General features: G+C 44.4%; 1 protein-coding gene across 1 annotated transcript in view; it reads left to right on the top strand.

Annotated features, from left to right (window-relative positions):
• GPD1L (glycerol-3-phosphate dehydrogenase 1 like) overlaps positions 1–13,031 on the top strand; it is an 82,008-nt gene that overhangs the window by 27,131 nt on the left and 41,846 nt on the right. The window contains exon 4 of the mRNA XM_082258275.1: positions 749–887. Coding sequence (XP_082114401.1) covers positions 749–887 — 139 coding nt within the window. The remainder of the gene's footprint in view (positions 1–748; positions 888–13,031) is intronic.

Genomic DNA, 13,031 nt, shown 5'->3' on the forward strand with positions numbered 1-13,031 from the left:
AATACTTTGTGTGTTAAGCTGCTTACCTGGATTTTTGTTTTTAACAGTTTAAGACTCGATTCACACTAGCGCGACTTGTAAGCGCTCCCTCGCGGTCCATTGACTGCTACAGGACCCGTTCTAATAGGAGCGACACAAGTCTCTCCGACTTAGAAAAAGGGTCCTGTACTACTTCGGGGCGACCTCGGAGCAACTTGCATAGACTTCCATTATGTGAAGTCCATGCAAGTCGCTCCGAAGTCGTGGTGCATGGGACTGACAAGTCGCCTCCTGAAGTAGTAAGGAGTCGTGCCGCCCCAGTGTGAACCGAGCCTGAGTGCATACGCCCAGAGATTTAGAATTGTGTAAAACCAGTCTTGTGATCCAAGCAACCTTGCCAGATAGTCCGGTCAGTGACATCACTTTTATGTGTCGCACTGAAGCTGTACAGTTTTGTCCCCAACCTGCTGCCAGTTTATGAATGGACAATGATTAGGTTGTTACCGGTGTTCTCCCCTCCTGTAAGCATACCCCAATTGTTGCCTGACCGCTTGCATTCTGAATGCTGCTTCCTGGGATTATAGGTTGCAGATTCAGATATCTGTTTTGTGTGGGGAAAAATACATAAAAGGATTGTTGGAATCATTCATTATTAAATTAAAATGGGTTTAGCCATCTGGAATTTAACTTTAACACAAATGTTTTTCACTGCCCATAGCAAGTGGGTTTGTTCATGTAAAAATATATACATTTTTCTCATTTTTTTCAGGGTATAGACGAAGGTCCAGAGGGTCTGAAACTAATTTCTGACATTATTCGTGAGAAAATGGGAATTGATATTAGTGTATTGATGGGGGCTAACATTGCAAATGAAGTGGCTGCAGAGAAGTTTTGTGAGACCACCATAGGTAAGCTGCATATAGCTATTCTCATGTATACTTTCACATTGGAGGATCCCTGTTCTGAGTGCTTAGCTATCAAAGTATTCCTATAGTTCTGCAGGCAGACACTCTAAAACCCAACTTTGGAGTTTAAAAGTCTCCCTTGCAGTGGGGCTTTCTCTGTACGGCAAGAGTTAAAGCGGAGTTCCACCCTCAGAATAATTTTTTTAACAAAAATAGCCCATTTAATATTAATACATCACGCTTGACAAAACCGCTATTTGCATATTTGAGTTGAACGGTGTATATGTTTAGTGAAAATCTTACTTTTATAACTGCTGCCTGTGCGTTGTCATCTTTAGTAAGGGCACCTGAAACCGCAGTGTAAGACTTAGTGACCTTCTTCCTGCTTGTTGTTCATTCTGGCTACCCAGAATGCAGCAGGAAATCCCGCACATGGGCAGTACTATTCTTTAGGCATAGTACAGGTTGCTATAGAGACGTTGGCTCTGGAGGAAGTTTCCGCCCTCTATATCTCTTCCCCTCCTCCCGGAAGGCACAAGCGAGAGAGGGAGAGAGAGTCCGATAGAAACACACTGCCAGCTATTATGGTTAGGAAAGCTCTTGTCTGGCTGATGGGGAACTTTAATGTAACGGATGGATGGCAGCACTATGAATTGGGGCAGCATGGTTATTGTGGCAGCAACACTGTGATGGCACCCTTTGATTTGGGGCAGCATTGTGGAAGTATGGCTGGATCGATGTAACACAGTGATGGGGGCAGGACAGTGATGTGGTCTGCAATGTGCATTGATGGATGGATGTCACACTGTTATGGGGTCAGCACTGTGCATGCATGGATGGATGGATGCATTTCACACTGTTATGGGGTCAGCACTTTGCATGGATGGATGCATGTCACACTGTTATGGGGTCAGCACTGTGATCGGGTCAGCACTGTTGATGGATGGATGTCACATTGTAATGGGGTCAGCACATGGTATATGTGTGTGTGAGATTTTGAAGATATTAATTATTTGATAGCGTATTAAAAATGATGTAAGGGGCGTGTCCTAAGATGGCGCCGGGAGCAGACGTGCTCTAACTGAGCTCCCGACTCCGGCGTCTGATCCTGTGATCAAGACTCACCCAGGTTGATTCCCCCGCTGATTCCCCTGCTGGTTTTCGGCTGCGTCCACAGTCCACAGGCTGATGTCTGTCTGGTGTTGGTCTTCGGTGCGGGCGGCAAGGGGATAGCTGGACTGTCCGGTTGTCGGCTCTGTCGGCTGTGTCAGCGGCAGGGGGCTGTGTGCGGGCTGTTTCCGGCTGCTCCGAAGGTCGGTGTGGCTCGCCCGCTCCGCTCCCGCAGCCCTCCATGCTGCTTCCCCTTCATCCCCTCTTCATCACAGCTTTGTACCCGCTCTGAGGGACTGGAAGCCAGAAGCCAGAAGCCGGATCGCTGCAGTGTCGACTGAGACAGGGGTGGCAGGACTGACTGGAACGGTGTGAGCTGCCACAGTGTATGTCCACTGAATTAGAAGGTTGGTGTGCTGGTGTGCTGAACAACTCCCTTGAGGCTCAGCTGGCAGGATCCTTCCCCATTGAATTGTACCAGGTAAAGAGGAGCAGCCTTGGTTAAGAGTTATTTTGAACTATTTGCACTGGCTGATTTTGGCTGATTTTCCTATCCCCCCCCCTGAGGAAACTGATAAGCTGGATCCTATCCTATCCTATCTGAGAAGATTGTTTGAAGGGGATCTTGAAGGGAAAACACACACTTTTACTGCATATTGCCAGCCTGCCATATAAACTATTCTTTACAATTTTTTACTTTCTGGGCACGAAATATGTTCATGCGATATTTGACATACATGACATCAACAACTTATATAACAAATTTAACAAATTTACTATAGCAGACTGAAACCAGGACTGGATGGACTTAAACCTCCTGAATCCCTTTTTTCTCTGGGGGAAGGAATGCCCAAAAATAAAGGGGGTGTACAGACACGCCGTGCAGTTCTGACATCACTGTCTAGGTCTACGGTAACCATGGCGTCTCAGACTGATCAAACAACAGTGACCAGGGATGTAGAAACACCCGCAAGCTTAGAGTCACTTATGCATGCCATAGTAGACTGTAAGACAGCCTTGACATCCAAAATTGATTGTGTACAAACAGATATAGGACTTATCCGTAAAGATATGGATAATTTTCGAGATAGAGTCACCGAGATGGAAATGCGAGTATCAGAAGTAGAAGACACACAGAAAGATTATAATTCGGATGTTCAGCTGCTCAAAGCCAGGGTTAAGCAGCTGGAAATACGAGCAGAAGATGCAGAAAATCGCAATCGTAGGAATAACTTACGGATTTTAGGTCTTCCGGAGGGGTCCGAGGGTGTAAACCCGGTGACCTTTATTGAACACTTACTTCCGATAATTCTTCCAGAAGCTAAATTTTCTGCTTTTTTTTCAGTAATACGTGCACATCGAATACCAGGGAAGCGAGGTCCTCCTGGTTCTCCTCCACGTACTTTTATTTTGAGGTTCCTTCATTATGGTGACCGAGACACTGTGTTACGAGCAGCGCGCTTTCAGGGTGAAGTGAAATATGAGGGCAGTAAACTTTTTATTTTTCCAGATTATTCGGTTGAAACACAGCGTCAGAGGAAGTCATTTGATCAAGCCCGTTCTAAGTTAAGAGAAAGGGGGTTGAAATATAGTACTCTGTTCCCAGCTAAATTGCGGGTACAAGATGGTGAACATGTGCGTCTTTTTTCTTCCCCAAAAGAGGTATTATCCTGGCTTGAGACATATAAAAAAGACTGAAATTGAACCCCCCCCCCCTTTTTTTTTTTTTTTTTTTTTTTTTTTTCCTCTTGGTCTGTCATAGTTTGCTTGCCCAAACTTTATACGATACCTGGGTGAATCAAGATATAAGTTTCTCCTTCTTTTTTGTCCTTTTGAACGCCGGAGTCTTTTCCCCCCCCTCTTCTTTTTTTTTTTTTTTTTTTTTTCTCTTAAGGAGGGGGGGGGGGTAATATAGCGTCTTTCTTTGACACTTACCCCCTAGGGTGGACTATGAGGTCCGCGGTGGGTGGGATACAAACCCTCTCCAATTTTGGGGAGATGGGTGGGGTGGGGGGGATGGGGATGTTTGAATCATTACTCTGTTATTGTATTTACTGTATTTTTTTCTTTTTTTTTTTTTTTTTTTTTTTTTTTTTTCTTTTCTGTTACTATGCTGTATACATTGTTTTTTGAGTGGATATGGAATCTTTAAGGGTGATTTCCTGGAACACTAGAGGTTTGAATTCCCCACAGAAACGCTCTTTAGTGTTTCAATATTTAAAAGCGTTTAAGCCCCACATATGTGTCCTGCAGGAGACTCACTTGTTGGGTACTCGAACGCTGGCTCTTAAGAAACCGTGGGTTGGGCATCATTACCACTCTACGTTTTCTACGTATTCTCGGGGAGTCAGCGTTCTTATCCACAAGTCTCTACCGTTCAGACTAATGGGTCTCTTCTCGGACCCGGATGGACGATTTGTTTTACTCAATCTGCAGATATCATCTTTTACTTTATTGCTGGTAGGGTTATATATACCTCCGCCGGCCTCAATCAGGCTGTTATATAAAATTTTTAAAGAAATTGCAAAATTTGAGAATGATAATATACTCATTGTGGGTGATTTTAATATGGTCCCAGATCCGAACATGGATAGAATGACTGGAGATTCTTCCTCTAGATCGGATCTCACTGAATGGGCTGAGATCTATGGGTTGACAGACCTATGGCGTTGGCACCATCCCCATGCTAGGGAATATACCTGCCACTCCGCCACTTATAAAACCTTTTCTCGAATTGACTTAATGTTTGCAAGTGGGTCATTACTATCTCGGGTCCGGGAGATTCGGGTTCTTCCTCGAGGGATATCCGACCACGCCCCACTTCTCTTAAAAATGGAATTATCTGGTAACCCCTCTCATAGATTATGGCGCTTATCCAGATATTGGATCGCTGATTCTGATATAAACCCTTTAGTCGAACCCCAGATAGCGGCCTTTTGGGAGATAAATCCGGGCACGTCATCAGTGGCCATGGTCTGGGAAGCTTTTAAGGTTTGTACCCGGGGGTATTATCAGACAGCTATTGGGAAGATCCAACGATATAGGCGAACAAATCTATTGCAAAAAGAAAAGGAAGCTAGAGATATGGAAAATCTATATGTCCAAACTAGAGACCCCACTCACTATACACGATCTCAATCCTTGACTAAGGAGGTAATGGGAATACGAACAGCCCTTACACAGAAAAAACTGCTCTCTCAAGCCCAACATATTTTTGTACATGGCGAGTATAACGGTAAAATGCTGGCGCAAATTTCTAGGGAACAGACAAGTGGGTATAGTATAGCACATATTCAGGATCAATCAGGCACTCTTCACTCTAATCCAGAAACTATTATTCACAACTTCACTGATTATTACCGAGCCCTATATAATACTAAGGTTAATTATTCAGGAGATGAACTCGATCATTATCTACAGGCAGTGGACTTTCCAGTCTTAACTGATAGAGATAGGGCCAAACTAGACGCCCCTATGACTCTTTTGGAGATCCAGGAAGTGGTGGCCTCCCTAAAACCCGATAAGACACCAGGACCGGATGGAATTCCTGTTGAATTCTATAAGGCACATATGGACCTTTTGGGCCCATATTTATTAGCCACTCTTCTAGGATCTCTAAAGGATGGGGAACTCCCTAAAACAATGAGCGAAGCGGTTATTGTTGTGATCCCTAAACCAGGGAAGGACCCATCACTATGTTCATCATACAGACCTATCTCTTTATTAAATGTTGATGGCAAGATCCTTTCAAAAGTCTTAGCCAATCGACTTAATAGTGTTATTACAGGATTGATCCATCCTGACCAAACTGGATTCATACCTGAGCGGGGTACTGATATCAATATCCGGAGATTGTTCACACATATGGCCTTGGCGTCGGGGGGAGGAACAGGTGTGGTCGCCTCCCTCGACGCCGAGAAAGCATTCGATTCTGTTGAGTGGCCATTTCTCTGGAAGATCTTATCTAGCTTCGGGTTTGGCCCTAATTTCGTCTCATGGATTAAGCTTCTCTATGAGAACCCTACAGCTAGAGTTCGTACTAATACATCTCTATCGGATAAATTCCCTCTATTGAGGGGTACCCGACAGGGATGTCCGTTATCCCCAGCCTTGTTTGCCTTGGCTTTGGAGCCGCTAGCGATTATGTTGCGGGCGGACCCACAAGTCCGAGGCATTAAGGTGGGGGTCATTGAAGAGAAGTTGTCTTTATATGCAGACGACACCTTGATTTATTTGGCGGATGCATCCACATCATTACATAGGGCCTTACAATTATTTGACATCTTTGGCCGTTTTTCAGGTATAAATATTAATTGGTCTAAGTCCGTCCTTTTTCCACTACACCCATCGATATCTTTAATTGATACACATACTCCGTTGAAATGGGTACAGGATATGGTGTACTTAGGCATCAAAGTGGGTCCAACACTGGAGGTATATCAGCAAAATAACATTGACCCTTTAGTTTTACAATTAAATAAAAAGTGCGCGTCTTGGCGCATGCTTCCCTTGTCCCCCGTTGGCAGAATTAACTTAATAAAAATGAACTATCTTCCGAAATTTCTGTATTTCTTCCGTAACTCCCCCATTGATATGACTAGAACCTTTTTTTCGAGATTAGAAAGTATTATAACAACTTTTGTATGGGCCGGGCGTACTCCACGAGTCGCAAGACGCACGCTATACCTTCCTCTTGCAAGAGGAGGATTAGCGCTTCCTAACTTTAAATTGTATTTTTGGGCGGCCGTCCTGGTGACGGTCCGGTGGTGGTTCTCTCAGCCCAAAACTAATTCTGCAGTTACACTAGAAGCAGCACTATTGGGTTCATATGCGGCCCTTAGTAATCTTGTTTTTCGGGGGGAACAGGCACATCCTCAAATAACCAGTCTGATGAAGACTGTCCTGCGGATATGGACTCGGGCGCGGGTGATATATAACACACCATTGCATATATCCCCCCACACTCCGTTGTGGGGTAATCCTAATTTAAAACATTTATATCATCTCCCTGATCCACAGTTATGGGCTGCTAGAGGGATTGTGACTATGAAACATGTTATTAAAGATGGAAGACTTCAAGGCTTTAATGCTCTACAGTCCACCCATTCATTACCTTCCACCATGGGGTTTCGTTACCGCCAGCTTAGTCATGCTATGCGGGCTCAGTTCCATGGCCCTGTTGTCCTGGAATCAGACCCCTTGGAGAAAATGTTAACTTTTAAGGTAATAGGGAAATCTCTCTCTGCTATATACTCCATACTCTCAACAGATCATAGTCAGTCCCTTGAGAAAACCTATAATAAATGGAAGGAGGACATTCCAGATCTGACTATTGAAGAGTGGGAGGATTCTGTTAATAATTATATCCCCTCAATGATAGCGGCTAGGGACAGATTTATACAACTCAAATTCTTACATAGAGCATATTATACGCCACAACGTCTTGCCAGGATATTCCCCACGAAAGATCCTTTGTGCATTAGATGTGGGCATGAAATAGGTACATTCTTACATGTTGTTTGGTCGTGCCCTGACCTGGCAACTTTTTGGAAAGAAGTGACGGACACTATTGGCGAAATCTTTGACATTATGATTCCTTTGGACCCAAAGGTAACTTTATTGAGTAACCTTACAGAACTGGCTGGGGATAAATATGCTAAAATGTGCATTACATATACCCTGTTTTATGCCAGGAGAGAAATCCTTTTGCGATGGAAGTTACCCGAACCTCCCACCCGATTATCCTGGATAGTTGCCATTACTAAGACACTCCCATTCTACCGTTTTACATACGGTAGTAGGAACTGTCCAAAAAAATTCGATAAAGTCTGGTCAGCCTGGATCGACGCTGTAGGTGAGCTAAAGTCACCGGTCCCATAATGATATAAGTAGGTTCTTATTATTATAATTAAGAATTTCCCTTTTTTTTTTTTTCTTCTCTCCTTGTTTCTAAACTGGTTTATTGACATTCCCCTTCCCTCCCTCTCCCTAAGAATTTTTTTTTTTTTTTTTTTTTTTTTTGTGTGTGTTAGTAGGTACGGATAAAAATATTCCTTGTGCAGAGTAATGTATTGTATTGGAATGTTTGTGATGTTTATATGTGTAACAATAAAATAAAAAAATTTAACTGTTAAAAAAAAAAAAAAATGATGTAAGGTGAGCTACTATGGCTGTCATTCAAAATCTGTAATTTTTAAAAAGTATATTAAAAGTGTATATTTAAGAAAATTGCAATGAATGTGCCCCCATCAGAGTTGCCCTCTAATTGCATGGACAAAAATGTTACCATCACATTGCCCTAAATAGAATATCACCCACCACATTTCACCAATAATAATGCCCCCATCACAGGTCTGCTTTCGCAATGCTGCCATCACATTTCCCTCATCACAGTGTTGCTATGTTATTGCCCACCATCACAGTGCGACATACACCCACCCACCCACAGTGATGCCACCAATAGCAGTGCCATCACATCGCTACCCCCTTTACATTGTGCCCCTTTACCATGTGTCCCCGTGCGGTGAGAGTGCCCCTTTACATTGTGTCCCAATGCGGTGAGAGTTCCCCTTTACATTGTGTCCCCTGTGCGGTGAGCGTGCCCCTTTAATTTGTCCCCTGTGCGGTGAGAGTTCTCCTTTAATGTCCCCCGTGCGGTGAGATTTCTCCTTTAATGTCCCCCGAGCGGTGAGAGTTCTCCTTTAATGTCCCCCGAGCGGTGAGAGTTCTCCTTTAATGTCCCCCGTGCGGTGAGAGTTCTCCTTTAATGTCCCCCGTGCGGTGAGAGTTCTCCTTTAATGTCCCCCGTGCGGTGAGATTTCTCCTTTAATGTCCCCCGAGCGGTGAGAGTTCTCCTTTAATGTCCCCCGTGCGGTGAGATTTCTCCTTTAATGTCCCCCGAGCTGTGTGACTGCTCAGTAATCAGATAACATTCCTCCATTTCTCACTATGAAAAGCACAGAAGAATAATCCGTTCTGTCCCCATAGAATCTAGTGCAGAGAGCGAGGTAGAAACTGACATTACATTCTCTCCCCTCTGCTCTCTCACTATCATTGGATGATGCATCCGATACACTGCCCCGCCCCACCCCGCCTCTGTCCCGCCTCCGCTCCGCCCCGCCTCCTCAGTGAGTTCCAGGGATGTAATGCTTTCAGTCACTGATAGGAGGCGGGGCGGAGGCAGGCAAAGCACGGACTGAATGAAATACATCCCTGAGCCCTGGAAATCACACAAGATTTCGTCACTAGGCGACTTGCAAGGGCTGCTGGGATACAATGTCCCAGGAGCCCTTGCAAATCGCCGAGTGACGTAATCGCCGAAAGCATCAAGACCAGGAAGTGCAGATGAATACAGAAGATAAAAGGTATATCCAAAAAAAAAAAAAAAAAAAAAAAAAAATAGTTTACATTGGTATTAGCATACTTAAAGGGGATTGCATACAGCTCAACTTGCAAAAATGGGTGGAACTCCACTTTAAATGCTTGTTTATGTGTAGGGCACGTAAAAGCAGTTACTTGCCTGATCTGGCGCTCCCCTATACTGCAGCAGAATGTCCCTGGTTGTCCTTGCGTTCAGTGCAGGCCTGTGGGCCCTTGATGGGTTTTATTGGTGGCACAGAAAATCTGACTTCTATACTGTAGGGAAAAAGTGTCTGCTGGCATCGGTTTTTTTTTTTTTTGAGGATTTTTAGTTTCCTAAACTGCCGATCTTTCCTGCATTTTTTTTTTTTTTTTTTTTTCTTTCTATCATTTTGTTGCCACATAAGCTTTGATTTAGCTGCACACTCCTACTCCTACTTTTTTTTTTCCCTTACACCCCTCCCAGCACCATATTAAGGCCGGGTTCATACTATTGCAAATTGAATGTGGGTTTCCCCGCATCCAATTTGCATGTCAGGAGATTGTGACTGGCTCTTTATGGAGCCGGTTCAAATATCCCTGGAGCGGTTCCAGTGTGAAATTGCACAGGAGTCATGTGTGTTTTCTGGTCCGTTTTCAGGTCCAAATTCAGCCAAAAATTCTGACTGAATTCGGACCTGAAATGGTGAACAGGGACGCACTGGACCCCTGCTGTGAGCAGCTCTGTGCAGCAATGTGAACCCAGCCTAAATGAAAAAACATTGTATACTGTATTACCATTTTGTTATATCTTTAGATTTCAAAGAATGTTCTTAACCATAAATGCCACATTTATTTATTTTATATATAATTTTTTTTTTTTTTTTTTTCTGACTTCGATTAGCAGCTTTATGTTATGTACAGTTGCATATACAGTTCATATCAGGGCCAGACAAACCCCAGGTCGCATTGGCAGCTAGGATTAGCGGCTTGGCGCCTGGGCTACGCTGCGGCAGGTGTCCTCTCCCAATGGCAGACATCTCAAGTCTCCCACGAGGTGCGGGAGTCTCCTGCATGCGGGCTGTGGCTTCCTGACACCCACAAGTGCCGTGTGATTTCCGGGCTGCCCGAACAGAGCCGATGCTTCCTGTTTAGTTCTGGCTCTGTCCTGTCACAGGTGGAGTGATATCCAATGCACTCCGCCTGTGAGAGGAGAGGTACAGGAAGCATCGGTCTGCGTGCTTCCCCTAGTGCCACTCCTCACACTCAGTTGATGTCTCTGAGGAGCCAGCAGTAAGTCACATGTGCTAGGGGTGCAACTAGCCCCCAGCACATAATTGTAAAAATCCCAGCATGTGCAGTGTTTCTGATTGCTACCACCATGACCACTTCAAATTACTGACTGTGGTTAGCGTGTTCCTTTTATTATCTCTTAGAAATAAACCTTTGTATGCTGATTGCATTTCAATTGATTATCCTCTAGTTGTGTTAAATTGGTGGTGGGAGGGGAGGGGGGGGCTGAGTGCCACCTCCCTGAAATGAGTTTTTGCAGGTTGGGATGTCTGCAGGTGTGGAGACTAAGATGCCACGCCAGCCGATATTTGAGGCTGCGGCTTTGCGGCCTGCTGGAACGAGAGGCTTACATTGAGGAACTGGCGCCCTCTTGTGGAGGCCAGGGCTGCAACATGTAGTCACTGGCAGTGCTGAGGGTTTCCACTGCCTGCTCTCACTACCCGCCCATCTCTTTCCAAAGAGAAGGTGTTGCGGGCATGATCTGGCACCCTGTCCTTACTGGATGAGTGGACGGAGTGTGGGGCAGCTGGTTGGAACTGACTTTCCAATAAAAGTAATTTCTGCAGCAGGAGGGGAGGGGGCAGGCACTTGACAGAGCAGGGAGGGAGGGGCGAGAGGAGCGCAAAGGAGGCCGCAACAGCTGTGGATGATGGCATGTAAACTGACCACGGTTGCAGGGCTCGGCAGCCATGATAAACTGTGGTCCGTTTACTGAAGGGAGGGCAGAACAAGGCAGGATCATCCAGGTTTTTTTAGGGGATACAAGGGACCAAATTACACAGCAAAAGCACTGTGCTGTTAGCCATACTTTGAAGGGACAGGATCTTTTGCTTTCTTCTTTGCTTCTCCTTCTTCTTTCTTCTCCTCCTTTCTCCTTCCTTCCTTTTTTTTTTCTTCTTTTCTTTTTCGTAACAAATCCTTTTTTTTAACCACTTAAGCCCCGGAAGATTTTACCCCCATTCCGACCAGGGGGTATTTTGCGATTCGGCACTGCGTGACTTTAACGGAGAATTGCGCGGTCGTGCGACGCTGTACCTAAACGAATTTGGCGTCCTTTTTTTCCCACAAACAGAGCTTTCTTTTGGCGGTATTTGATCACCTGTGCGATTTTTTGATCACGCGCTATAAACAAAAAAAGAGCGTCCATTTTGCAAAAATAGCAATATTTTTCCCTTTTTTTTTTTTTATATGAAATTCCCCCAAAAAAAAATGTAAAAATCAAAAATTTTTAAAATTTTCGGCCAATTTGTTTTATGCTACCTATGTTTGGTAAAAAAAATCGCAAAAAGCGTATTTTGATTGGTTTGCGCAAAAGTTATTGTGTTTACTAACTAAGGGAAAGATTTTTGTCTTTTTTTTTTTTTTTAACGCGTAATGGCGGCGATCTGCGATTTGTTTTTTTTGCGGTACTGCGACATTGCGGCGGACAGATCGGACCCTTGACTGACATTTTTGACACTTTTGGGGTTACCAGTGACATTTCTACAGTAATCAGTGCTATATATATGCACTGTTACTGTAAAAATACACTGGTAGTAAAGGGGTTAACTTTATTTCAGAGGGAGGGGCTGTGTGTGTCCCTAGGGGCGTGATTCTAACTGTGATTGGCTGGGGCTTCAGCTGTATGCAGACTGATCAACGGATCTACATAGTAGATCCAGATGATCAGCTCTCATACAGCGAGGAGAATGACAGGCAGCTTGTTTACACAAGCTGCCTGACATTCTCCCTCTCCCCCGCCGATCGCAGAGTGGCCGGCGGACATCGGGTCCGCCGGTCACACGCTCGGGGGGGTCCGTGACCACTCGGGAGCGGGAGCGCGCCTCCGGGGGCGCGCGCTCGCTCCCTAGACCCTCACAAGCTAGTGACGTAGCCCTACGTCACTTTGCCTGTGAGGGGCTGACCGCCGACGTAGATAGTCGTGCGGCGGTCGGCAAGTGGTTAAGGCAGTTTTGAAGGCAAAAAAAAAGGCATTCTAACCCAGTACTAGCAAGGTGTACCGAATAAAGTGAGATGATAGATCTATTTATTTATTTATTTATTTTACATCAGCTATGTAGACATGCTTTAGCGTAGATTTTCTCTGATTATGTATCGCTACTGTATGTCTACTTGTAGTAATGAAATTATTATCCATATTATGTAACACATTAAACGATATTACTCAGCAGACAAAATAAAAAGCTATTTATATCCAATCAAGGAATATATCCTGCACAATCAGACACAGAATTTTTTGCCCTGCATAATTTCATTATGTCTCCTGAACGTCTTGAAAGCGACAAATAGGAGACATAATGTTCTAGCTATCCAATTTCATGCTTTGGAGATCAGGTAATAATGTGACACCCATAAATGTGCTCAGGTTTATTAATATGTATATTATAATGGTCATTAAAACCCTTT

Source organism: Pelophylax lessonae (assembly GCF_965119305.1).
Source record: "Pelophylax lessonae genome assembly, chromosome: 5".
In the NCBI taxonomy this organism is placed as follows: Eukaryota; Metazoa; Chordata; class Amphibia; order Anura; family Ranidae; genus Pelophylax; species Pelophylax lessonae.